Below are 26,712 nucleotides of genomic sequence, written 5' to 3' on the forward strand. Positions count from 1 at the left end.
TGCTGTATCAGTGTATGCATGTGCATTTGCGCATGTTCAGATGTTGTCTTTTTGACAGACACACACACACACACACACACACACAGACACACACACACTCAAACACACACACACACGCACGCACATGCACACACACACACACACACACACACACACACGAAAAAAAAGAAAAACAACAACAAAAAACAACAGCAGTGAAACAGAACTTTCCAAGTGAGTGGAGATTTGGGCAATCCTTTGTCATTATCTGCCAGCACAGTAGCAGAAAATTAGGCATAATAATACTTGGGTAATGCTGACGATAGCCTATAGCCTGTATAGGGATCATTATCATCATTACTTGGTATTCTTTTTCTCCTTCTTCTGTGTTAGGTTGCAAGTGCATCTCTGATATAGATCAGTGGATGGTTTTTACATATTAATTATGTATGGCTTAGCCTGCTGTTTTGGTAGCTGAAGTGTTTCGGGGGCATGCAGTGATACATCTATATAGATCTGTCATTTTCTACACAGCTTCACTAGAGTGGGACAGGATTTGCATGGGTTGTGCTTACATGGATGATTGGTAAGTGTGTAGTGAGTAGTGGATGTGTAGTGTGTAGTAATACTAGTATAGGCAGAAGGGGCTATAACAAACATAATTATTTTGAATAGGTGTGGCATGGGAGAATGTTTGTGAGAGGATAATGCGTAAATTAGATAGAAACAAACATACGCAGAACAGGCACAGTAAGGTGTATCCCATGTGCTCCTGCATTTGTTTGTAAACTCTTATGTTGAGAGATAACCATATCATAACTCTTGACACACATCCCTGCTTTTTTGAAGATATCATTTTTGATTTTTATACATGGTTTGGTGAGAGAGAAAGAAACCTAGATGAGTAGACCTGTCTCCAAACTAAAGCACATATGTCACTTGTTCTCCACTAGATATATTTGTTATCTGGGCACCAAAACAGTGACCACAGCCTATTGACTTGGACTTGGGGATGGCCAGGCTTACTCACTTTGTGTCTGTTTCCTGGGCCGAAATCATTTTCGGACTTTGGCCAAGAGGTTGGTGCAGGCCTAAGAAATGGAGGAAGGCTTGTACTATAGTTGCTACTGTGCACCCCCACCACTACTTTCCCCTGGATACTCTCAAATTGTGTAATGGGGGTATAACTATTTTATCAGTGAACCCAACCCTCTACAGGCTCTAGACTGCCGGCACTGACACTGTGTGAAACTGTGTTATCAGTGTGTCCTAGATCTCCTGGGACAGATGTGTGGGTCTCTATGGCCAGTCAAGTCAGGCTCAGCACTTTTCTTCAAGGGATACTGCTGGTACACGTAGAGACTTTACTATTATTATCAGCTGGCCAAGGGGACCTAACAGTGTCAGCACCCAGCATATCACTCAGTCAGTGTGGCTGGCTGGTGGTGACAGCGTCTGCTGGCTGGGGCTGTGTTGTTACTCAGCATCTCCCCTCCATTTCTGCTGGCTTGTGCCACCTGGGGTGGATTTATTTGGATTGAAGGTGGTAAAATCAGGTAATCCACTGTCCAGTTTTGTATTCAAGGTAATAGCTGTCTTGTAGTCCTGAAACTAAGGAGATCATCTGAAAACTTAGGGGACAGGTGGGGTGGTGGGGGTGGTTTTAGAGAGGGAGAGACTGAGAGTATGACTGTTTACAATTTTTACGTAGCACAGAATGACTTCAGGGCATTTTTATTGACTGGCTTGAATTGCTAAAGCGGAATGTATATTACAATGGTAAAAATGACTATTATAAGGAAATGGAAAATCAAACTGAGCATCTAGTCATTCAGATGAGATGATAAACCGAGGTCCCATTTACAGCACACACTTGTTGCACTGGAAAATAACCCATGGCAATGAGTGTTGTCGCCTGGCGAAAATTCTGCAGAAGAAATTCATGCTAATACAGTAATAGTGATAGGTACACAAATAATAAGCATGCACTCAAGGCCTGACTACATGCGTTGGGTTCTGCTGAAGGTCAGGCATCTGCTAGCAGATGTGGTGTAGCGTATATATGGATTTGTCCAAATGCAGTGACACCTCCTTGAGAAACTGAAACTGAATTGACTTATTAAATTGATTATCCAACTTTTTGCCCCCATTGAAGATCTAATCCAAAATCAATTTAATGAAGATGAAGTAAAAATATTTGCATTAATTCAAGAAAACCAGCTGAACAAAAATAAATGTTTCTTTTGATTTAAACTAATTAAAGAGGCCTCTCATTTTGTTTTGTTTTCCTGTTTTGTTTTGTCTGTCATGTCAGCTTTATCATGTGTTGTGAGGTAAAGTTGACTGATGAAGAAGACAGTACAAAATTTAAAAACAATATTTATAAACATCAGTATCGGGGTGGGGAGGAAAGTTCACACAATCTGGACTGAAGTCTGCTTTCTTTGGTTTTTTTAATCATGACAGTTTATCTCAGTCTCTCTCTCCTTGTCAGACCACCTCTCTGTTTGTCTGCCTCTACCAGTCAGCTTTAACCAGTTATGAAGTGAGTGAACCTGTGTGTATTAAATGTGCGTCACAGTGTGTGCGTTTGTCCATATTACATATATATATGTGTGTGTATATATATATATATATATATATATATATATATATATATATTGTATGTGTGTGTGTGAGTTTTGGTTGGTTGTGTCCTGTTGGTGTGATTCCTACAGCAGGCCTGTTGTTGATCACTTGATGCGACTCACTGCCTTCTGCTCTGGCCACACAGTGCCTACATTGATTGAGCCATGCCACAGAGACACCTCTCAGCTCCAAATGCCTCACACATGTGACAAGCACTTGTCCTGTACATAGTTGGACTGCATTCTCCCAGTCACTGGCTGTAAGACTGGGAGACCCAGAGGCATTTATTTATGTCGACATTCTTAGTTTAGTGTGTGTGTGTGTGTGTGTGTGTGTGTGTGTGTTTATTGCTCATTCAGTGCTGTGTTGGCCACAGAGCACACACATTCTGCCCAGAACACCAACCCAGCTTACAATCAGTGTACACACGCACATCACCTTATCACTTTATCATCAGTCCACGCCAGCAGCCTGTGTTTGCAGGAGGACGTGGCCCAACACTAATCCAGTCTGCCCCCTTTGGGTCACATGGGCAACCCCTGTCTTGTCTCATGATCTCCCCCCTCACCCCACAACTCCTCTTATTCCCCCAACCGCCCAGTGGTCTTTACAGCAAGTAAGGGGGCTTGGGTCCTGGTGGTGTCAGCCGGAAGGGACACTTCTTCAAGTTCTTGCAGTCTAACTTTGTAAAGTTTTGTAAGTAGAGTCTGTGACTTTAGTTTGAAACACGGTCCAGTGGGAGACTTTTCAAAAAACAAAACCAACCCAACCCTCACAGCCTGTGTGGACTTTGAACTCTTTCACCATGGCTGCTGGCCCACAGAGTTGGTTCATGTTGGTCCGGGCTTTTTAAAAAAAATTATTTATTTTTATACTTTTTTGGGGGGTTTGGACGGGGTGCTTGGGAACATATTTTAGATATAAATGGAGCGCACACATGTTACATTGAGTGTTTCATTTTATAACAGGAAATGCTTTTTGCTGGTCGAACAGTGGCCACCTGATGTATCCAGCAGATAGCTGTTGCAGGAGGGTTGTGGAACTGTCACAAGTGTGAGGTTACTGTCTGCAGTACAGGGGCTGTGTGCTTTGTCTGTTGATCCACACTTGATTGAGCTTGTGGTCGTTGTAACTGTCCTTGTCGTCAAGAGACATACATGTGATGTATGTGTCGCGAGACTGTTAACTTTAAAGTTCTAAACTGTACCACCCGCGCTGGTTATTGAATGGGATTTCAGAGAACAGTAATTGTGTTTTAGGTAAGGTTACCCTGCTTGAGTTGAGTTGTTATTATATTGTATTGTATTGTAATTATCTTTTTATCACAACAGATTTCTCTGTGTGAAATTCGGGCTGCTCTCCCCAGGGAGAGCTCGTCGCTACACTGAGAGTGCCACCCTTTTTTTTTTCTTTTTTTTTTCCTGCAGTTTTATTTGTTTTTCCTATCGAAGTGGATTTTTCTACAGAATTTTGCCAGGAACAACCCTTTTGTTGCTGTGGGTTTTTTACGTGCGCTAAGTGCATGCTGCACACGGGACCTCAGTTTATCGTCTCATCCGAATGACTAGCATCCAGACCACCACTCAAGGTCTAGTGGAGGGGGGAGAAAATATCGGCAGCTGAGCTGTGATTCGAACCAGCGCGCTCAGATTCTCTCGCTTCCTAGGTGGATGCGTTACCTCTAGGCCATCACTCCACGTATATATGTGTGTGTGTGTGTGTGTGTGTGTGTGTGTGTGTGTGTTAAGCAGCACAGAATACTGACAAAATTATTTCTGAAGGAGTGTGGTCAACACAACTTTACACGTATACATCACATGTGTATTTTTGATTTTCTGAAAAGTTCACTGACTGTGTATTACTTCTTTTTTCCCCCAATATATTAGTGAAGATAAAAACATTTTAAAAATACTGGCACAGTGGCAGAATGATTGTGTCAGGGCAACCTACAACTACAAGTATGTGTATATGACATGAAAAAAAAAAGAAAAAAAAAAAGATTCCAAACACATCAGGTCAGTTTAACTTTCATAGACTGTATTGATTATACCTTCCACATGTAAACAAACATAATATTTCATTATTTGAAATTTTATGGGATAAGCTAAAGTCTGTCATGAATTAATGGAAATTTAAACTGTTACATTGAATATTTACATTTAGTCATACTGCTGTGCATAGCCAATTTGTTTAACTTTAACTTTGTTTTACTTTTAACGTTTATTTACATTTATCATTTTATATGTTTGTGCAGCTGTGTATAAAATAGATATATGTATATACTCACATACTGACATAGACACAAACTCTCTCTTTCCTTTTCCTTCCTTTTTACTCTCTCCACCTACACATGCCTTAGGGTTTCATGACAGAAGCATTCTTTTGGGTTTTTTTATTTTATTACTCAACACACACACACACACACACACACACACACACACACATACATCCATGTTTGAGTTGTGCATAACACAAACACTCAAGAGACAGAAACGTAGTGCTCATTCAGGTTCACGTAATGTGCAGAGTAAATATTACATTTCCTTTTTGATTATTCTTGTATTTCCTGGTTGGAAAATGATAATTACATTTGCTGTTGGCATTAGCTGTCAACATGGAGATTTATGTGGACAGTTGTGTGACACATTAAAAAAAATTTGTTTCTCTTTTTTTTTTTTTTTTTTTGGTGAGTTTGAATCAGTTACATGTAAGTCACTAAGTGCAGGTTATTATTGCCAGCTCTAGCTGCAGTGTTCAACTTCAATGTCAATGCTTAATCACAAACTATGCAGTATCCTTGCATGGTTGTTAGTATACTACTTATATATATATATATATATATATATATATATATATATCATATGTTATAGCCGTGAGAGCACTGAATAGTGTGTGTTTGTGTTTGTGTGTGTGTGTGTGTGTGTGTATAGGAGGAAGTGTGTGTGTGTGTGTGTGTGTGTGTAGGAAGAAGTGTGTGTGTGTGTGTGTGTGTGTCGGAGGAAGGTGTCAGAATGGTAAGCCTGGACAGTGTCCATTAGGGTCTGTGGTCCGAATCCTGGTCTCACCCTTTCTCTCAAAGTTTGACTGGAAAATTCAACTGAGGGTCTAGTAAATTTGGATGAGACATCGAACAGAGGTTCTGTTATGCATCATGCACTTGGCACTCTGAAAAAGAACTTGTTATGACAACAAAAGTGTTGTCCTCTGTAGAAGAAATCCACTCTGAAATATGCACAGTTGGCCTGACTGGTGGTTTGGGTCATGCTGCTGTCAGGCATCTGCCCAGCAGATGTGGTGTAGGGTATTTGCCCAAACGCTGTGACGCCCGCCTTCTGTAGAAACTGAAACTGTGTGTGAAATACTGAGGTAAATTGGCCTTTCTCAGCTGCTTTCACAACTCCTGGTGTGTTAACCCTTCCTGCTCCCTGTGTACACTTTTTTCTTTCTTTGTTCGCTCCGTGTGTTTGTGTGTGCGGTGTGTGTGTGTGTGTGTGTGTGTGTGTGTGTTTGTTTAAAAAAAGATGGTGTGTGGTTAGGAAAAAAAAAAAGTTTTGTTTAAAGGAAATTGAAACACACCAGACTGCAGACTGGGAAAGTCCATCTTTTGTTGTGTGTGTATATATATACATATCAGATGTGTTTAATTTAGATTTTTGACAATGTTATTACAGAATCTGTGTATGGAGAACAAATGAATTCAAGTTTTCAACACATAATGGCTAAAAATGGAACACATTGGTAGCACTAAGTTAGTTTTGATGGAAAATTAAATCACCACTGAAACATGCTCACTCACATACCCATAGCATTTAGTCGTCTTCTTTGTTCGTGGGCTGTGACTCCCATGTTCACTCACACACACACACACACACACACATACACACACACTAGTAGGCATTTGCGTGTATGACCATTCTGACCCGTGCCACATAGGCAGTCATACTCTGTTTTCGGGGAAATGGCATTCAGTGAACTTTGAAGCTTGACCGGCACAAGTTGGATTTTGCGCAGGTCAGGCCCTTTTTTGAAAATGGTATTATTTTTTTTTTATCAGCAGATACAGTGTAGTGTTTAACTTTACGGCAGTGATCCAGTCCACACATATTATTGACGCCTTAAAAAAAACTGAAGGCAGCCTTTTTCCTGTCATGTCCGCCAGGCGGGGCGGCAGACCGTGCAGAGAAACAGGAGGTGAGGACAGAGCACAGGGTCAAGTCCAAGGTCAAGGTCAAGGTCAGCACCATGGGGGAGTGCCGCATCCCAGGCCACATCACCGGCCTCTACATCTTCGCTGTGGTCAACCTGTGTGCCTTGCTCAATATCTCGCTCGTCAGGGCCGATGTGTTTGTGGTGAGTCTGCGCTCTCCCTCTCCCTCCTTTCCCCTACAGTAGAAATGAGCAATGACAGTTAGTGTTTGAACCATTTCCCGGACATCATTCAGAGCGTGCGGAATGTATGGAAACATGCACCGAATACAGATGTATGACCTGAACAGTCTGGGAGGGGGGAGGGAGGGGGGGGGGGGGAGCCTGTGCCAGTTACTCTTGTACATTTCATCCCAGTAGTTATCAGGCACAGTACTTTTTGCTTTCAGAAAGAAAAAAATTGATTGTATTAGTTTTCACGTGGCATCATCTTTATACCCCACACATGAACTATGAAACTGGTTGGTTTGGGGGGAACTCCAAATGTGATTGATGTGTCCAGTGAGTGAGACTAGTGTGAGTGGCGCTGCTTTCTTTCACTTCAGATTGACGTGGAGAAGAACAGCACCATCGACACCATCCAGGACAAGCAGGCCATGTTCGGACCAGACTTCCCTGAGGAGGGAGTGGAGGTCAGTGCAGCTTTCCTTGTGCTATCTGTTCTTCTTCTTCTTCTTCTTCTGCGTTCACTCGTATGCACATGAGTGGGCCTCTACGTGTATGACCGTTTTTACCCCGCCATGTAGGCAGCCATACTCCGTTTTCGGGGGGGGTGCATGCTGGGTATGTTCTTGTTTCCATAACCCACCGAACGCTGACATGGATTACAGGATCTTTAACGTGCGTATTTGATCTTCTGCTTGCATATACACACGAAGGGGGTTCAGGCACTAGCAGGTCTGCACATATGTTGACCTGGGAGATCGTAAAAATCTCCACCCTTTACCCACCAGGCGCCGTCACCGTGATTTGAACCCGGGACCCTCAGATTGACAGTCCAACGCTTTAACCACTCGGCTATTGCGCCCGTCTGCTTTCTGTCCTCACTCTCCTGGCTTTGGTCACCTGTGTCTTCTGGTCCTGGATGTGCTGTGCCTAGTATACGTTGTGTTCTTATGCTAACTTGCTCGCTTGTCTTGACAGCTTAGGAGTCTGTCTAGGAACGCTACAAACAAGAGCAGGGAATCTGTTCTTCAATCCTGAAGGTTTGATAAAGTGGATTGGGTTGGGTTTTTTTTGTGATTTTTTTTTTTTCCTTCTTCTCAAGCCGTGATAAAATCTTTAGAGGGAAGAGAGAAAGTAATGATGGAAAGATTTTATCATTTTAATTTTTTTTTTTTAAATAGATATTGAACTGAAAATATGAGTTCATCTTGTTTTATCAGTTGTCATGCCTCAGCACCCCCCTCCCTCACCCCCCCTCAACCCCACCCCCACCCTCCAGAGGGAGAACATACTAGTGGTTCATGAACAGTCCCATACTGTCGGGAAGGAAATTTATAGCTGTGTGAGTGTGAATGTTTCTTTTCATGTGTGCTTTTTCTTCTCTTTGTGTGCGTGTGTGTGTTTTGCTTTGCATTGCCTGAAAACAGGTTTTAACTAAACAATTAACTGAGTACTGTTGGCAACACATGTGTGGTGTAATGGGTTATGGATGATCAAAAGCTGACAGTGTGGGGTGTGTGTGGTGTGATGGGTTGTGGATGATGAAAGCTGACACAGTGGGCTGTGTGTGGCGTAATGTGTTATGGATCATGAAAGCTAACAGTGTGGGCTGTGTGTGGTGTGATGGGTTGTGGATGATGAAAGCTGACAGTGTGGGCTGTGTGTGGTGTGATGGGTTGTGGATGATGAAAGCTGACAGTGTGGGCTGTTTGTGGTGTGATGGGTTGTGGATGATGAAAGCTGACAGTGTGGGCTGTGTGTGGTGTGATGGGTTGTGGATGATGAAAGCTGACAGTGTGGGCTGTGTGTGGTGTGATGGGTTGTGGATGATGAAAGCTGACAGTGTGGGCTGTGTGTGGTGTGATGGGTTGTGGATGATGAAAGCTGACACAGTGGGCTGTGTGTGGTGTAATGGGTTATGGATGATGAAAGCTGACAGTGTGGGCTGTGTGTGGTGTAATGGGTTGTGGATGATGAAAGCTGACAGTGTGGGCTGTGTGTGGTGTGATGGGTTGTGGATGATGAAAGCTGACAGTGTGGGCTGTGTGTCGTGTAATGGGTTGTGGACGATGAAAGCTGACAGTGTGGGCTGTGTGTGGTGTGATGGGTTGTGGACGATGAAAGCTAACAGTGTGGGCTGTGTGTGGTGTAATGGGTTGTGGACGATGAAAGCTGACAGTGTGGGGTGTGTGTGGTGTGATGGGTTGTGGACGATGAAAGCTGACAGTGTGGGCTGTGTGTGGTGTAATGGGTTGTGGACGATGAAAGCTGACAGTGTGGGGTGTGTGTGGTGTGATGGGTTGTGGATGATGAAAGCTGACAGTGTGGGCTGTGTGTGGTGTGATGGGTTGTGGATGATGAAAGCTGACAGTGTGGGCTGTGTGTGGTGTGATGGGTTGTGGATGATGAAAGCTGACAGTGTGGGGTGTGTGTGGTGTGATGGGTTATAGATGATGAAAAGCTGACAGTGTGGGCTGTGTATGGTGTGATGGGTTATAGATGATGAAAAGCTGACAGTGTGGGGTGTGTGCGGTGTAATGGGTTATGGATGATGAAAGCTGACAGTGTGGGGTGTGTGTGGTGTGATGGGTTATGGATGATGAAAGCTGACAGTGTGGGCTGTGTGTGGTGTGATGGGTTGTGGATGATGTGGACACTGTGACCTGTTGTGCTGCTGTCGCCAGGGACGACTGATGTACGTGATCCCTCACGATGCGTGTCACAAAGTTGAGCCACCCCCTGCAGAAGTGGGCATGCCCTGGATCGCTCTCATATCGCGTGGACCGTGCCATTTCGACCAGAAGGTAAGGCTTCATGCACGCCACGCTTGTCTGGCATGTTCGTTTATTTTGAAAGGTGAAGAAGCTCCGTGGTGTATGCTGTGCAACCAGCCTCTCGCTCGACATCAGGTGGCCCCTTTGTAAGCTGTGCATCTAGTCCTTTGTTCTGTGTGTGTGTGTGTGTGTGTGTGTGTGTGTGTGTGTGTGTGCATATGCATGTGTATTTGTGTGTGTGTGTGTGTATTGAAGTGGGATGCAATGTTGCAGGATGTTTCTGTGCAGGTGCAGAGGACAAGGGCTGGGGGGGGGGGGGGGTGGTCACTGGAGTGGAGGGGGGTTTGGTGTGTGTTTTTTTTTGGTGTTCACTTGATTTTGGAAATTGTTGACAATGGTGTGGGGATGATTTGTGTACGTAGCCTTCATTTTTGTTCACAGTGATACACAACACAAAGACTGGCATGATGTTGATTGTGGTTTCGGTTCTCCTCAGTTCGTTTTTGCAGTGTCTTTTGTTGACTGGAAATAAATATCTTTGTGATAGTAAGTAACAAAATGAGCCTTGATAGTTTTGGACAAAGCATGCCTTGGTGGAAGTAAAAAACATGTCTTGAAAGCAACAAGTTAGGGAGGGAGGTGGGGGGGGGGAGGGGAGGGATATTCCTTGATGTGAAGTCACTGTATCCAAGTGTGGATTCAACCTGATGTGTTTGTTGGCGCGTCCATGTGTTTAACCTATTGATTTTTGCTGACAGGTGTTTAATGCCCAGAAAGCCAACTATTCAGTGGCCATTGTACATAACTATGTAAATGATGACACGCTGGTGGAGATGGCGGGCGGCCAATGTAAGTGGCTTTCTCTTCCAGGGCCCCGTGTCCTCCTCCTCCTCCTCCTTCTCCTCCCCCCCTCCGCCTCCCTGGCTGCTTGCCCTGAGTGCTGTGTGTGGCCGTGTGGCTTTGTGTCACGTCCTCTGCAGGCCCCCCCTCTGCTGTGCTGACCTTGACCTTCTGTACACAGTGCACTACTTCATGAACCTCTGTGTCTCAGTGCTGGTTGTGACTGCAGCAAGTTGGCTTTGTCCAGTGGACTGTAAGGCTCAGGTTTCAGTTAAAAGATATTACCGTAAAGTTCGGTCTATTGAGCGCACCGGTATATAAGCCGCACCCACTAAATTTTGGAAAAAATTGAACTTTATACATACATAAGCTGCACTGGCTTATAAGCCGCACTTCTTTCCGGTACCGGAACACACACTGATACTACAGAAAAGCTGTCAATACTGTAGGTTATGAAATAAACACAAGCGGGAACAACGGAAAGAAAAGCAAGCGAAAATACTGCTAGTGCCACAAAAAAATAATAAATAAACACAATGAAAATAAGATCCATAATTTAGGGATAGTCACATTTATTCAACGTCATCCTGCTCACTGAATCCACTGAAATCTTCGTCTTCAGTGTCCGAGTTGAAGAGAACCAGCACAGCTTCCTCCACTATTTTGTCACTGACTTCAGCCTCGCTTTCACTTCATAAACATGAAGGTGGAGGTCGCTGCTGGTTCGTCACTTGCACTGTCATCTGCTACGTCGATCGCCTTCAATTTGAAGGCTGCATCATAGGCATAACGTCACGTTTTCAACATGATGAGGGTGTACGCTTGAGCAGAGTAGAACTGAATGCTGATCTGAAGACTTTAATGTGTGCGGATTTGATTTATAAAAGGTGAACAGTTAGCACACTATCCTGAAGCTCATCCAAAACTTTATGGACAGAAATAATAATTTTGGTGAGTTGAAGGGCAGCTAAGAATAGACGAGAACGTGACACTCCCGGGATCATTAAAATCCTCAAATAAGCCGCATCATTGTATAAGCCGCAGAGGTTGAAGCTGGAGTAAAAAGTTGCGGCTTATAGACCAAACTTTACGGTATTTCCATCTTAAAGGAATGGTGGACAGGTTCGGAAATGGCCTGAGTGTCGGGGGGGGGGGGGGGGGGGGGGGGAAGTAAAATCAATCTGCAGCTGGAACGAGGCAGCTAGAGTTGTAAAGCAAGCAGAAGGGAGATGAACAAGGTGTGTCACTACCCACGCTGAGACGCAGATTTGGGGCTTGCATCATTGTCCATGGCTGAGATGCACCATTTCTTTTTGTTGTTTGTTTGGTTTGTGATGCACTCTAATGTAGTGTGTTCCGTGTTGGAACAGCCACCTTCCAAGAACATGAGAGGACATTGACCAGGCTGAGAAGAGATGGGAGGGGGAGGGGGGCGGGGGGGGAGGGGGGGGGGGTCAGGTCAGGTTTTGGACAGAACATGTTCCTTTAACTGGCAGAGGTTTTTTCTCTGGCTAAGGGAAGATGTGGGCAGTTGTACAAGTGGAAAGGGAAACTGGAAATTCTCTCTTGAGTTCTTTTCTTTGTAAAACATTCTATTTTCCACGACAGATGTAAGGAACAAATGCCTAAATTCTGTGTTATCGCTGCATGAAACCACTTAATGAAATTGAAATATGTACTGAACAGAGGGTTAAACCTTTGTTGTCGTCGTTTTTTCCTCTCATGAAACAGCCTCTTTTTGAAGTGAAATGTAAACATATTCTGAATAGATGCTGAAGATCTCTTTTTGTTGCCGTCTTCAGGGGAAGTGGAATTATACTGTAAAGTGTATGTGAGGTACATGTACAAAACGATATCCTTTTTCCTTGTTCCTGGGGGACTGTCGGATTGAGTGTTGTTCAAGTTGACTAACCCAGTTATCCTGTGTACGCTTGGTCATTCTCTGTACTTTGAAGGTGTGCTGCTGCCGTTTCTTTTTTGTCTCTGTTTGTTCTCCTAACTTGCACACCACTACGCATTAATAATTAACACACGAGGCAACCCTCTCTCTGTGCTCATCATCGACATCATTGTTCTTGTCCTGCTTATGACAGAAGAGATACTAACCGCAGATGAAACTGTTTGACATATAGTCTGAAATGGGACTGAAAGATTTGGAAAAGCAGCAGCTTCTGACAGGTGATTGTGGAGGTAGAGTAGTGATTTCACACTGAAGCAGAAAACCCTCAGTGGAGCGGGGGTGGCCAATGTGGCAATGTTTCCGACTAGGAGGCGAGAGTGTCCTCAGGTTCAAGTCCCAGGGTGTTTACTTCCCCCCCCCTCCACTAGACCTTGAGCGGTGGTCTGTGTGCTAGTCATTCTGATGAGACAGTGAACTGAGGTCCTGTCTGCACTTGGTGCATGTAAAAGTCAAAGAACCCATGGCAGCCAAAGGGTAGCCCCTTGCAAAATTCTGTAGAAAAATCCACTTTTATATAAAGACAGGAAAATGGTGGGGGGTGGGGGGGAGGTAGCGCTGTTTTGTGGCTACTGTCTTTTCTTCAGAGGATGTTCAGTGAGCAGAGAAGTCCAGGGTGAACTGCTGACAATTTGAGTGGTGGCAGTGATGAGCAGCCAGGAAGAGGGTTGACTCTTGGCAGAGCATCTAGGGCGACAGAGCGAGATGTGTCCCTGAACGCTGTGCATTTGTTTGTATCGCTTTGCAACTAAGAGCCCCTCTCTTCCTCTGTGTGTGTGTGTTTGTGTGTGTGTGTGCTTGCAGGTTTACTATGTCCAGAAAGCAGGCTTTGCTGCTGCTATTGTACATAATTTTGAAGGCAGCGACTCCCTGGTTCCCATGGGGGGTGGCTCTTCATGTGAGTTGTGTTTTCACCTTATCTGCATGCTGGTGGAGGGGGATGGGTTGGGGGGGCGGGGGGGGGGGGGCAGGACATGGGGCGGTTGTGGGGGACAGGACTAGGGGTGGTGTGGGGGACTAGGGGTGGCGTGGGGGACTAGAGGTGGTCGGGGGGACAGGACTAGGGGGGGGGACAGGACCAGGGGTGGTGTGGGGGACAGGACAGGACCAGGGGTGGTGGGGGACAGGATCAGGGGTGGTGGTGTGGAGGACAGGACCAGGTGGTGGTGTGGGGGACAGGACCAGGGGTGGTGTTGTAGGGGACAGGATCAGGGGTGGTGGTGTGGGGGACAGGACCAGGGGTGGTGTGGGGGACAGGACCAGGGGTGGTGTGGGGGACAGGACCAGGGGTGGTGGTGTGGGGGACAGGACCAGGGGTGGTGTGGGGGACAGGATCAGGGGTGGTGGTGTGGGGGACAGGATCAGGGGTGGTGGTGTGGGGGACAGGATCAGGGGTGGTGGTGTGGGGGACAGGACCAGGGGTGGTGGTGTGGGGGACAGGACCAGGGGTGGTGTGGGGGACAGGATCAGGGGTGGTGGTGTGGGGGACAGGACCAGGGGTGGTGGTGTGGGGGACAGGACCAGGGGTGGTGGTGTGGGGGACAGGATCAGGGGTGGTGGTGTGGGGGACAGGACCAGGGGTGGTGGTGTGGGGGACAGGATCAGGGGTGGTGGTGTGGGGGACAGGACCAGGGGTGGTGGTGTGGGGGACAGGATCAGGGGTGGTGGTGTGGGGGACAGGACCAGGGGTGGTGTGGGGGACAGGATCAGGGGTGGTGGTGTGGGGGACAGGATCAGGGGTGGTGGTGTGGGGGACAGGACCAGGGGTGGTGGTGTGGGGGACAGGACCAGGGGTGGTGTGGGGGACAGGATCAGGGGTGGTGGTGTGGGGGACAGGACCAGGGGTGGTGGTGTGGGGGACAGGATCAGGGGTGGTGGTGTGGGGGACAGGACCAGGGGTGGTGGTGTGGGGGACAGGACCAGGGGTGGTGTGGTGGACAGGACCAGGGGTGGTATGGGGGACTAGAGGTGGTGTGGGGGACTAGGGGTGGTGTGGGGGACTAGAGGTGGTGTGGGGGACTAGGGGTGGTGTGGGGGACTAGAGGTGGGGTGGGGGACTAGTGGTGGTGTGGGGGACAGGACTAGGGGTGGTGTGGGGGACTAGAGGTGGTGTGGGGGACAGGACTAGGGGTGGTGTGGGGGACTAGAGGTGGTGTGGGGGACAGGACTAGGGGTGGTGTGGGGGACTAGAGGTGGTGTGGGGGACAGGACTAGGGGTGGTGTGGGGGACTAGGGGTGGTGTGTTGGGACTAGGGGTGGTGTGGGGGACAGGACTAGGGGTGGTGTGTTGGGACTAGGGGTGGTGGTGTGGGGGACAGGACTAGGGGTGGTGTGTTGGGACTAGGGGTGGTGTGGGGGACAGGACCAGGGGTGGTGTGGGGGACAGGACTAGGGGTGGTGGTGTGGGGGACAGGACTAGGGGTGGTGTGGGGGACTAGGGGTGGTGTGGGGGACAGGACCAGGGGTGGTGTGGGGGACTAGGGGTGGTGTGGGGGACAGGACCAGGGGCGGTGTGGGGGACAGGACTAGGTGTGGCGGTGTGGGGGACAGGACTAGGGGTGGTGGTGTGGGGGACAGGACTAGGGGTGGTGGTGTGGGGGACAGGACTAGGTGTGGCGGTGTGGGGGACAGGACAAGGTGTGGCGGTGTGAGGGACAGGACTAGGGGCGGTGTGGGGGACAGGACTAGGCGTGGTGTAGGGTGTATGTGCACTTATTCTGTCATGCGTTTATGGGCACACATGTACATACATACACATACAGGTACATGCATGCACAAACACATATAGGCAAGTTTGCAATTAGCTTGTGCATATTCAAACTCAGCATTAGTGTTTACATGCACATTCACACTTGCAGGAACAAGCACGCACACAGAGAGAGAGAGAGGGGGTGGGGAGAGAGAGAGAGAAGTGTAGTACTTCTTATAAAATATGGATAGCATGAGTTACTAGTCTGCTAACCTGTATGTATGGATTAAAAGCTGCCTTCCATTAGCAATTGTTAATCAGCAGTGTGTTTGTGAATAACTGATTTTTTTGTACCTGTGTATAGACAATAAAGCATTCTGAGTCTTATCTCTGTAAATAATGGATTCTGGCTTGTTAACATTGGATGCTGCCATTTGATTTGCATAGCTGCCAAGCAGACATTGCTTAGTTGCCATGTAAATGCTGCCTTGATTAAATTATCTTTGTAAATAGTGGATAATTGCCATGTGAATACTGCATAGGCGGTAAATGTTGCATACCCTTCATAGCGATATTACATAGCTGCCCTGTAAACATTGGTTACCTGCCATATATTTAAACGGATACTTGCTGTCTGTGTAAACTTTTGTTTACGAAAAACATACATAGTTGTGTCAGGTAAAATCAGACACACTTGAATTTTTTTTTTTTTCTTTTTTCTTGTTGATCCCCCCTCTGCATTCCCATTGAATCCGTTTCCTTTCAAAGTACATTTTACTTTAACTCGCTTTGTGCCAGATAATTTTGTTGTTTTTTTGTTGTTTTTTATAAAGTGCTCTCCCTCAGCCAGGATATTTTGAAGATTCAGGGGTAATGGTAAAATGTTAAAAAAAATTCTGGTACAAAAACTGTTGGAGAGAGAGAAAGAAAGTAAACATTTTTGTGTGTGTGTGTGTGAAGAAAAATGAATGCGGATTCTGAATCTGAGAATTTTTTCCCCAGTTAGTTTGACTGTGAATAGTAGAGGAAGAGGTGTACAGTGTGTGGTCAGTATGTGTGTGACAGAAGGTAGAGGTAGGTGAGGTGTGCAGTGTGTGTGGTCAGTATGTGTGTGACAGAAGTTAGAGGTAGGTGAGGTGTGCAGTGTGTGGTCAGCATGTGTGTGACAGAAGGTAGAGGTAGTGTGTGTGGTCAGTATGTGTGTGACAGAAGTTAGAGGTAGGTGAGGTGTGCAGTGTGTGTGGTCAGTATGTGTGTGACAGAAGGTATATGAGGTGTGCAGTGTGTGTGGTCAGTATGTGTGTGACAGAAGGTAGAGGTAGGTGAGGTGTGCAGTGTGTGTGGTCAGTATGTGTGTGACAGAAGGTAGAGGTAGGTGAGGTGTGCAGTGTGTGTGGTCAGTATGTGTGTGACAGAAGGTATATGAGGTGTGCAGTGTGTGTGGTCAGTATGTGTGTGACAGAAGGTTGAGGTAGTGTGTGTGTTCAGTATGTGTGTGACAGAAGGTAGAGGTAGGCGAGGTGTGCAGTGTGTGTGGTCAGTATGTGTGTGATAGAAGGTAGAGGTAGGTGATGTGTGCAGTGTGTGTGGTCAGTATGTGTGTGATAGAAGGTAGAGGTAGGTGATGTGTGTAGTGTGTGTGGTCAGTATGTGTGTGATAGAAGGTAGAGGTAGGTGATGTGTGCAGTGTGTGTGGTCAGTATGTGTGTGACAGAAGGTATATGAGGTGTGCAGTGTGTGTGGTCAGTATGTGTGTGACAGAAGGTTGAGGTAGTGTGTGTGGTCAGTATGTGTGTGACAGAAGGTAGAGGTAGGTGAGGTGTGCAGTGTGTGTGGTCAGTATGTGTGTGACAGAAGGTAGAGGTAGTGTGTGTGGTCAGTATGTGTGTGACAGAAGGTAGAGGTAGGTGAGGTGTGCAGTGTGTGTGGTCAGTATGTGTGTGACAGAAGGTAGAGGTAGGTGAGGTGTGCAGTGTGTGTGGTCAGTATGTGTGTGACAGAAGGTAGAGGTAGATGAGGTGTGCAGTGTGTGTGGTCAGTAATGTGTGCGACAGAAGGTAGAGGTAGGTGAGGTGTGCAGTGTGTGTGGTCAGTATGTGTGTGACAGAAGGTAGAGGTAGGTGAGGTGTGCAGTGTGTGTGGTCAGTATGTGTGTGACAGAAGGTAGAGGTAGGTGAGGTGTGCAGTGTGTGTGGTCAGTATGTGTGTGACAGAAGGTAGAGGTAGGTGAGGTGTGCAGTGTGTGTGGTCAGTATGTGTGTGACAGAAGGTAGAGGTAGTGTGTGTGGTCAGTATGTGTGTGACAGAAGGTAGAGGTAGGTGAGGTGTGCAGTGTGTGTGGTCAGTATTGTGTGTGACAGAAGGTAGAGGTAGTGTGTGTGGTCAGTATGTGTGTGACAGAAGGTAGAGGTAGGTGAGGTGTGCAGTGTGTGGTGAGTGGGTGTGGAGGGCAGGCACAGCGACCTGATGTGCCTGGTGGTGTGTTTCAGACGCTGATCGTGTGAAGATCCCCTCTGTCTTTGTGGGCTACACAGACGGCATGGCTCTGGCCCAGCACTACAACTACACTCGCAAGTCAGTACACGCTGACAGCTCCCTCTGCGTGTTGGGATGGCTGTTTGGGGTGGCGGGGGGGTGGGGGCGGTTGGGTTGATGGGGTGTTCTGATAGTCTAGGACCTGTTAGGTGCTGGACTTCTGATCTAGGGGGAAATGATCATGTGTTTTGTATACAGCCAGGTGATGCGTTTGTTATTTTCTGCTCCCTCATTGGTGATGTGGTTAGTAAATAATTTGAGGACACACACATGCATACGCACATGGATTCACACAAGATGACACACACTCACACAGAACACACACACACACACACACACCACGCCACGCCACACGCCACGCCACGCCACGCCACGCCACACCACACCACACCTCACACACCATGCCTCACCACACCACACGACACCACACGAACACCACACCACCGTATACATGCACACACATTGCACATTCAGAAACGCATACACATCACCCTCTGCCCAACCTGCACACCAACACACTCACACATAACATGGAGAGCCTTGTTGGTGTGTGTATGTGTGGACATGGTTCATGGCATATTTTAACTCTCTCCATACGAACGGCGAAAGAGACGACGTTAACAGCGTTTCAGCCCAATTACCATCATCAAAATATTGCAAGCGGAAGGCTCTTATACTGAAGAGGTGAATGTTGACAAAGAATACCACAATTCTGACGACAGAAGCTAAAGGTTGGGTCATTCAGACACCCACTGGACATCCGAGGGGTCTGTGTAGAGGAGAACAGAGGACTGGCCGTACTGAGTGAGTTAATACACCTGCCTTTCAGTCACAGTGGTGCACACATTTTATGCTCACAAGGGTGCATGCAGGTACTTTTGTGCGTGCATGCATGCATACAAAGGCGGCGTGTGCAAGCGTGAGCGTCCCATGGCAGTACAATGGACTTGTGTGTGTCTGGTGTGGCTGTACGTGTGTGTGTGTGTGTGTGTTCCCAGGTCTATCATCGTGGAGGTGAAGGAGGCGCAGCCGTACGACCCCCCTGCCACTTACTTCCTGCCTTTCATCATCGTCGTCTCTGTCTGCTTCATCTGCGTCATCATCTTCTCGGTAGGTTTCCGTTGCTCAGCTGGCTCCACCTTTGGTGGTGTTGCTGCTGCTGCTGGTTAGAATTTGGTTTCTGTCGGCAAGTCTGTGTGATTGTTTTTATTTTGTTTTAGTTTTTAGTTTCTTTGTTTTTGTTATAGAATTAGTTGTAATTATTATAGACGTGTCGCCTGGTGGATGTAACGGTAGAGGATGGATGGAGATGTTTGAGGTTTCTTGTATTGTGGGTGTGGGTTTGAAATGTTTGAGGTTTCTTTGTTGTGGGTGTGGGTTTTGAAATGTTTGAGGTTTCTTTGTATTGTGGATGTGGGTTTGAAATGTTTGAGATTTCTTTGTATTGTGGATGTGGGTTTGAAAAGTTTGAGATTTCTTTGTATTGTGGATGTGGGCTTGTAATGTTTGAGATTTCTTTGTATTGTGGATGTGGGTTTGAAATGTTTGAGGTTTCTTTGTTGTGGGTGTGGGTTTGAAATGTTTGAGGTTTCTTTGTATTGTGGATGTGGGTTTGAAATGTTTGAGGTTTCTTTGTTGTGGGTGTGGGTTTGAAATGTTTGAGGTTTCTTTGTATTGTGGATGTGGGTTTGAAATGTTTGAGGTTTCTTTGTTGTGGGTGTGGGTTTGAAATGTTTGAGGTTTCTTTGTTGTGGATGTGGGTTTGAAATGTTTGAGGTTTCTTTGTATTGTGGATGTGGGTTTGAAATGTTTGAGATTTCTTTGTATTGTGGATGTGGGTTTGAAAAGTTTGAGATTTCTTTGTATTGTGGATGTGGGCTTGTAATGTTTGAGATTTCTTTGTATTATGGATGTGGGTTTGAAAAGTTTGAGGTTTCTTTGTATTGTGGGTGTGGGTTTGAAATGTTTGAGGTTTCTTTGTTTTGGGTGTGGGTTTTGAAATGTTTGAGGTTTCTTTGTTGTGGATGTGGGCTTGAAATGTTTGAGGTTTCTTTGTATTGTGGATGTGGGTTTGAAATGTTTGAGGTTTCTTTGTATTGTGGGTGTGGGTTTGAAATGTTTGAGGTTTCTTTGTTGTGGGTGTGGGTTTGAAATGTTTGAGGTCTCTTGTAGATGTGGGTTTGAAATGTTTGAGGTTTCTTTGTTGTGGATGTGGGTTTGAAATGTTTGAGGTTTCTTGTATTGTGGATGTGGGTTTGAAATGTTTGAGGCTTCTTTGTTGTGGATGTGGGTTTGAAATGTTTGAGGTCTCTTGTAGATGTGGGTTTGAAATGTTTGAGGTTTCTTTGTTGTGGATGTGGGTTTGAAATGTTTGAGGTTTCTTGTATTGTGGATGTGGGTTTGTCAGTGCAGTAGATGTCATCAGAGTTTCATTTATTCATTCCAAAGGGGTATTATTTATTGGTGACATGTTATATCCTGAAGACTTTGTCTGGGTCTGCCTGTCTCATGCATGCAAAAAAGAGGATTATCAGCTTGAAAAGATAATAGAATAATTAAGCTCCTTCCTTTGTTATAAAAGGCAGACAGATTAATTGGGAGGTGGGGGGGGGGGGGGGATGGGGGGGGGGGAGGATTTGATATGTCAGATTGGTTGTTGCAGTGAATTGTTGGTACTGTTTTTCATGTTGGCTCTGGCCCTCATACAGGGTTCACAGACAGTGATTTTGTGCAGTTTTCTTGTTGGGGGTATAATGATATTAATAATAATAATAATAATAATGATAATGATAATAAAAGGACATTTGGTCCACCCAATCTAATGATACAAAAGCCCTGGGCGTTTACAATTTAAAAAAAATGCAATGACGCGTGCATACCAAAAACACACATACACCCGCACACACAGATCATCCTGTTCCAACTCCATCCCACAAACCCACACCCACTCCACACAAGATGTAGACACACACACTCGTGCGCCCGCACAGACATCCGGATCGTTCAAGGCATATGAACATGTGTTCGTTTAACTCTCTCCATATGAACGGCGAAAGAGACGACGTTAACAGCGTTTCACCCCAATTACCACCATCAAAATATTGCATGCGGAAGGCTGTTATACTGAAGAGGTGAATGTTGACAAAGAATACCACAATTCTGACGACAGAAGCTAAAGGTTGGGTCATTCAGACACCCACTGGACATCCGAGGGGTCTGTGTAGAGGAGAAGAGAGGGCTGGTCGTACTGAGTGAGTTAAAAATAGTAAAAAAAAAGATTAACTTGATTAAAACATAAAAGTGAAGACAAGGAGTATTTACTGGTTTGAATGGCTGGAAATAAATGAGTTTTCAAAGAGGTTTTGAAAGAAGGGCAAGAAACAGCATGACGGACAGGAAACGGGAGTGAGTTCCATGTGGAAGAAGCCTGGAAAGAGAAAGTGGGTTTTCCATGTGATCTGGTTCTGTAGGGGGGAATTTTTAAGAGACGGTCATCACCTGATGACCGGAGCTGGCAAGATGGAGAGTAGTGATGCAGGAGCTCAGAGAAGTAAGAAGGAGACATGCCAGTCATAAATTTGTAGCACAGGAGAGAGAGTTTGTAATCTGTTCTTTTCTCAGTAGGTAGCCAGTGGAGGGAGTGAAGGAGAGGAGTAATATGAGCAGATTTGGGAGAGTGGAAGATAAGCTGTGCCGCATGGTTTTGGATTCTCTGAAGTCTGGATAACAAGTATGGTGAATTGATGTTGAATTTTTGGCTAACAGCCATTGTAATGAGCACCACCCATACCTGGAGGTGCTTTCTTGCACATGCACTTCCAGTTTTTGTTGTTGTTTTTTTTGCTGTGAAATTCCCCAGTTGTCATTTACAAACAACCCAATAAAAAGTCATTTTTGGGGCTGAAACTCTTTTTTTTTTTTTTTTTTCTTTTTTTTCCAAGCTGCTCATGGTACCCATGTGCCAGAAAACGGCCATCTGTGATCGACCATGGATCACGTTGATTTTTCAACGTTTTCATGAAAGCCTACCTTTACTAGTTTGCATATTGTGAACCCTGTATTTGCATGTCATGAATAGAACATGTGTCTGGATATTACCATTGCCAAAGTTGCTTTCTCAGTAATTTGAATGTCATTGTTTGTTTGTTTTTTGGGCAGTGAGTGTTATTTGCATGTTTCTGCACACATGAGGTCAGGATTTATTTTGCCGTGCAGGTTATCAAGTGTGTGAAGTATCTCAAACACGTACGTCGAACCCGCCTTTCGAAGTCCGCTCTGAAGAAAATCCCCACTCGGAAGTACAGGAAAGGTGGGTTGCTGCCTGCTGTTGTTGTCGTTGTCTGCTTGTCTTTTTCCACCCACATGCTCTTTGGCATTTCAGTGTGTGTTTGTGTGTGTGTGTCTGTGTGTTTATATGTGTTTGTAGGTTTGTGTGTCAGTGAGAGATGTGGTACATATCATGGTTGTTGTTGTGGTATGGGTAATGATTTTGGGTGTGTTTGTGTTTTTGTGAGTAAATGCAGTTGTGTAAGTGAGGTCACATGTATGAAACGTGTGTCTTCATGTTAGCATACATAGGTGGTGTGTGTGTTTGTGAGAGATAGAGAGAGAGAGAGGGAGGAGAGAGAGACAGAGATACAGATCATGGTTGTTGTAGTGGTTTAGGTGGTAAATTATGTTGTGGTGTAATTGTGTTTCTGTGAGTAGATGCTGTTGCGTACTTGTACAAGTTATATGTGAGGTCACACGTGTGGTATATGAGTGTACATGTGTGCATTCATGTTGGTGTGTGTGTGCGTGTGTGTGTGTGTGTGTGTGTGTGTGAGTGCAGGCGATCACTACGACACCTGTGCCATTTGCCTGGAGGACTATGAAGAAGGAGAGAAGCTGCGTGTTCTGCCCTGCAACCACAGTGAGTACAACACAGTGCAACACACTACAACACACCACACTACAACACAGTACAACACAACACATTATGATACAATACAGAGAAGCTGCGTGTTCTGCCCTGCAACCACAGTGAGTACAACACAGTGCAACACACTGCAACACACCACACAACACCACACTACAACACAACACATTATGATACAATACAGAGAAGCTGCGTGTTCTGCCATGCAACCACAGTGAGTACAACACAGTGCAACACACTGCAACACACCACACAACACCACACTACAACACAACACATTATGATACAATACAGAGAAGCTGCGTGTTCTGCCCTGCAACCACAGTGAGTACAACACAGTGCAACACACTACAACACACCACACAACACCACACTACAACACAACACATTATGATACAATACAGAGAAGCTGCATGTTCTGCCGTGCAACCACAGTTGGTACACACAACAACACAGCACAACACAGTATAATACAACACAGTAGGATAAACACAGTACAATCCAACACAGCACAATACAGTACAGTATTTTGTCCTTTTTGCGTTGATTAGGTGATGCAGCGCAGTGCAACACAGTGCAATACCGTTCAACACTGTACAACTTAACACACTGAACACAGTACAATACAGTACAGTGCAACACAGTACAATACAGTAGTACAGTACAACACAGCACAATACTTGTACAATGCAATTCAGTACAATACCGTACAGTACAATACAACATAGAGCAATACAGGTAATACAACACAGCACTAAACAGTACAATACAGCACAAAGAAAAGCCAACAAACTGACAGTGTTGATTATCCTTGTGCCATCCCCCCCCCCCCACCTTCCCCACCCTCCCACCCCCTAGCCCCCCAAAAGAAGAAACCAAAGTGATGTGTGTGTGTGTGTTGACTGTCTCCAGCGTACCACTGCAAGTGCATCGACCCCTGGCTGACCAAGCGGAAGAAGACGTGCCCTCAGTGCAAGCGGCGGGTCATCCCCGGCCACGACTCGGACAGCGACTCTGAGGGGGCCCAGGATGAGGCGGGCAGCTCGGAGAGAACCCCGTTGCTGGGCAACAACAACAACCGGGGTGGGGTGCCTGGCTCCTCCTCCGGCACCAACGCCAGGCGTCCCCGCACCCGCCCTGGCCCCGGCCCCCGCCCCGCTACCGCCGGCACCTCTGGTGGCCGCCAGCCCCGCAACTACTCCACCACCGCTGACGTGACATGTCCGTCCTGTTCTGTTGGTGTGTGCTGTTTGTGGCTGTGTTTGGTCACGCTTTGTTCCCTGCGTCGTGTGTGTTGGTGTGTGTGCTGTTTGTGGCTGTGTTTGGTCACGCTTGTTCCCTGCGTCGTGTGTGTTGGTGTGTGTGCTGTTTGTGGCTGTGTTTGGTCACACTTGTTCCCTGTGTCGTGTGTGTTGGTGTGTGTGCTGTTTGTGGCTGTGTTTGGTCACACTTGTTCCTGTGTCGTGTGTGTTGGTGTGTGTGCTGTTTGTGGCTGTGTTTGGTCACGCTTGTTCCTGTGTGGTGTGTGTTAGTGTGTGTGCTGTTTGTGTGTTTGTTTGTTCCGCTTGTTCCTGTGTTTATGTGTGTGTGTGTGTGTGTGTATCACTGTATGTGTGCAAATGTGTGCATTGGGGACATGAATGGATGGGGAAAGTGTCGGGGGTAGATAAGAGAGTGCAGAGTGCAGTTGCGACTCACTGGCAGGTTGTGGGGTTTGAACTGGCTACCACTAAACCAGGCTGGTGGTGGTGAGACTGTTAACCTAATCTCACCTGACCCCACCTCCAGGCATGAACCTAGCAGCATTGAGAAAAAAAATCGGTATGATGAAAGGGAGAGAACTGCGTTGACAGGATAGAGAGAAGGATGAAAGAAGTATGATTAACGGGACAGAACTGTGTTGACAGGAGAGAGAGAGAGGGGGACTAAAAAGGTGTGATCAAAGGGGAAGAACTGTGTTTACAGGAGAGAGGGACTGGTACGATCAAAGGGAGAGCACTGTGTGTACAGCGGGCGTGGAGAGAGGGAATAAAGGGAGAGCACTGTGTGTACAGCGGGCATGGAGAGAGGGAATAAAGGGAGAGCACTGTGTGTACAGCGGGCGTGGAGAGAGGGAATAAAGGGAGAGCACTGTGTGTACAGCGGGCGTGGAGAGAGGAAGTAAAGGGAGAGCACTGTGTGTACAGCGGGCGTGGAGAGAGGGAATAAAGGGAGAGCACTGTGTGTACAGCGGGTGTGGAGAGAGGGAGTAAAGGGAGAGCACTGTGTGTACAGCGGGCGTGGAGAGAGGAAGTAAAGGGAGAGCACTGTGTGTACAGCGGGCGTGGAGAGAGGGAATAAAGGGAGAGCACTGTGTGTACAGCGGGCGTGGAGAGAGGGAGTAAAGGGAGAGCACTGTGTGTACAGCGGGCGTGGAGAGAAAAAATAAAGGGAGAGCACTGTGTGTACAGCGGGCATGGAGAGAGGGAATAAAGGGAGAGCACTGTGTGTACAGCGGGCGTGGAGAGAGGGAATAAAGGGAGAGCACTGTGTGTACAGCGGGCGTGGAGAGAGGGAGTAAAGGGAGAGCACTGTGTGTACAGCGGGCGTGGAGAGAAAAAATAAAGGGAGAGCACTGTGTGTACAGCGGGCATGGAGAGAGGGAATAAAGGGAGAGCACTGTGTGTGTACAGCGGATGTGGCGGCCGTGCTCCACCCAGAGGTGGTGGTGATCAACGAGGGACAGGTGGCTGTTGGCGCGGCAACCACGGTGGTCAGGTCAGGGGTCGAGGTTCACGGCGACGGCGAAGGTGGCGACCGGTGCAGCACTGCGGACGAGGGGGAGGAGGAGCTGGAGGGAGCTGTGGGAGGCGTCGGCATCTCTGACAGAAAGGTGGGTCTGGGTGGGGTTGGGAAGGGGAGGGTATGTGTGTGTGTGGGTGGGTGGGTGGGTGGGTATGTGTGTGTGTGTGTGTGGGGGGGGAATTGAGTGTGTGGGTGGGAATGTGTATGTATGTATGTAGTCAGGGGATAGTCGCGTGTGTGTGGGTATGGGTATAAGGTGGGGGGTGTGGGGGGGGGGGAGGATTTGGGTGTGTGAGTGCTGGAGCATGTACATGTATGGTGGTTGGGGGCTTGGAGGGTGGGTGGGGGGAGACTAAACTGACCCAAAAAGTACAGGATGCACAGGGGAGGTAACCTACTTCAGGAGGTTATCGACCGTAGCTACTTTCGTTTTCTCCGCATAGGCAGTAGGGTAGTAGTTTTGCACAGGACAGGAATCAGACCCCTGCTAGAGTCTGCACGAGTGGGTCACGGTAAGTATGTTACTTAAACGTAATTCGGAACAGGAGTCATGATGGCTGCCGGAAAAAGAGGGCGCTAGCCAGCGGGACAAAGGGGAGGTTACCTCCTTCCGGGAGGTTATCGGCCGTAGTTTCGTTTTCTCTGCATAGGCGGATAGTAGTTTGCACAGGACAGGAATATCAGACCCTTGCCGGAGTCTGCACTAGTTGGGTCACGGTAAGTATGTTATTTAAACGTAATTTTAGATAGAAAATTTCCTTTCATCAATACCCATATTTATACCTGCCAGACTGACGGTAAAGTATTTAATGATGAGGGCCCCATGTCCTTCTCCCTGACCCTTGGCTGTGTGACCCAGTGAAACCATTGCCTTGTCCCAGGACTTTGAGGCCAACACCACCAGCGTCATCGTGGAAGTGGAGCCGTCTCGCCACAGCCCTTCCCTCCTGCTGCTGCCTGAGCCGTCGGAGGAAGCTGGCAATGACGCCGATGGTGCTGACGACGCCGATGGTGCTGACGCAGACCACGTGGCCACAGACCGCTGCTCCCCGGCCGGTCAGGATGGCTCCATCAACGCTGCCTTCTCCTCCTGCAGTTCCAGTGAGGACGACAGTAGCAGTGGCAGCGGTGCCTCGTCCCGGCGCGACGGGGCCAGGAGGAAACAGCAGCGCCGGAACAACCAGGTGGTGTGAGGCACGGATCAGGGGGTGTGGAGGAGGAGGAGAAATGAGAGGGG

At 47.0% G+C, this 26,712-nt stretch overlaps 1 protein-coding gene across 3 annotated transcripts in view; it reads left to right on the top strand.

The window, feature by feature from the left end:
• Window positions 1-26,712, top strand: part of LOC143275359 (E3 ubiquitin-protein ligase RNF13-like) — a 27,329-nt gene extending 617 nt beyond the window's left edge. The window contains exons 2-12 of one of the 3 annotated variants that reach the window (XM_076579417.1): window positions 6,767-6,957; window positions 7,359-7,445; window positions 9,663-9,782; window positions 10,511-10,601; window positions 17,728-17,812; window positions 18,772-18,883; window positions 21,989-22,082; window positions 22,605-22,685; window positions 23,604-23,930; window positions 25,364-25,563; window positions 26,357-26,712. In XM_076579417.1, coding sequence (XP_076435532.1) covers window positions 6,850-6,957; window positions 7,359-7,445; window positions 9,663-9,782; window positions 10,511-10,601; window positions 17,728-17,812; window positions 18,772-18,883; window positions 21,989-22,082; window positions 22,605-22,685; window positions 23,604-23,930; window positions 25,364-25,563; window positions 26,357-26,668 — 1,617 coding nt within the window. In that variant the 5' untranslated portion in view covers window positions 6,767-6,849 and the 3' untranslated portion in view covers window positions 26,669-26,712. Of the gene's footprint in view, window positions 1-6,766; window positions 6,958-7,358; window positions 7,446-9,662; window positions 9,783-10,510; window positions 10,602-13,353; window positions 13,448-17,727; window positions 17,813-18,771; window positions 18,884-21,988; window positions 22,083-22,604; window positions 22,686-23,603; window positions 23,931-25,363; window positions 25,564-26,356 lie in introns of all 3 variants that reach the window. The other 2 variants (XM_076579416.1, XM_076579418.1) reach the window with 2 other exon arrangements.

Source organism: Babylonia areolata, chromosome 30 (assembly GCF_041734735.1).
Source record: "Babylonia areolata isolate BAREFJ2019XMU chromosome 30, ASM4173473v1, whole genome shotgun sequence".
In the NCBI taxonomy this organism is placed as follows: Eukaryota; Metazoa; Mollusca; class Gastropoda; order Neogastropoda; family Buccinidae; genus Babylonia; species Babylonia areolata.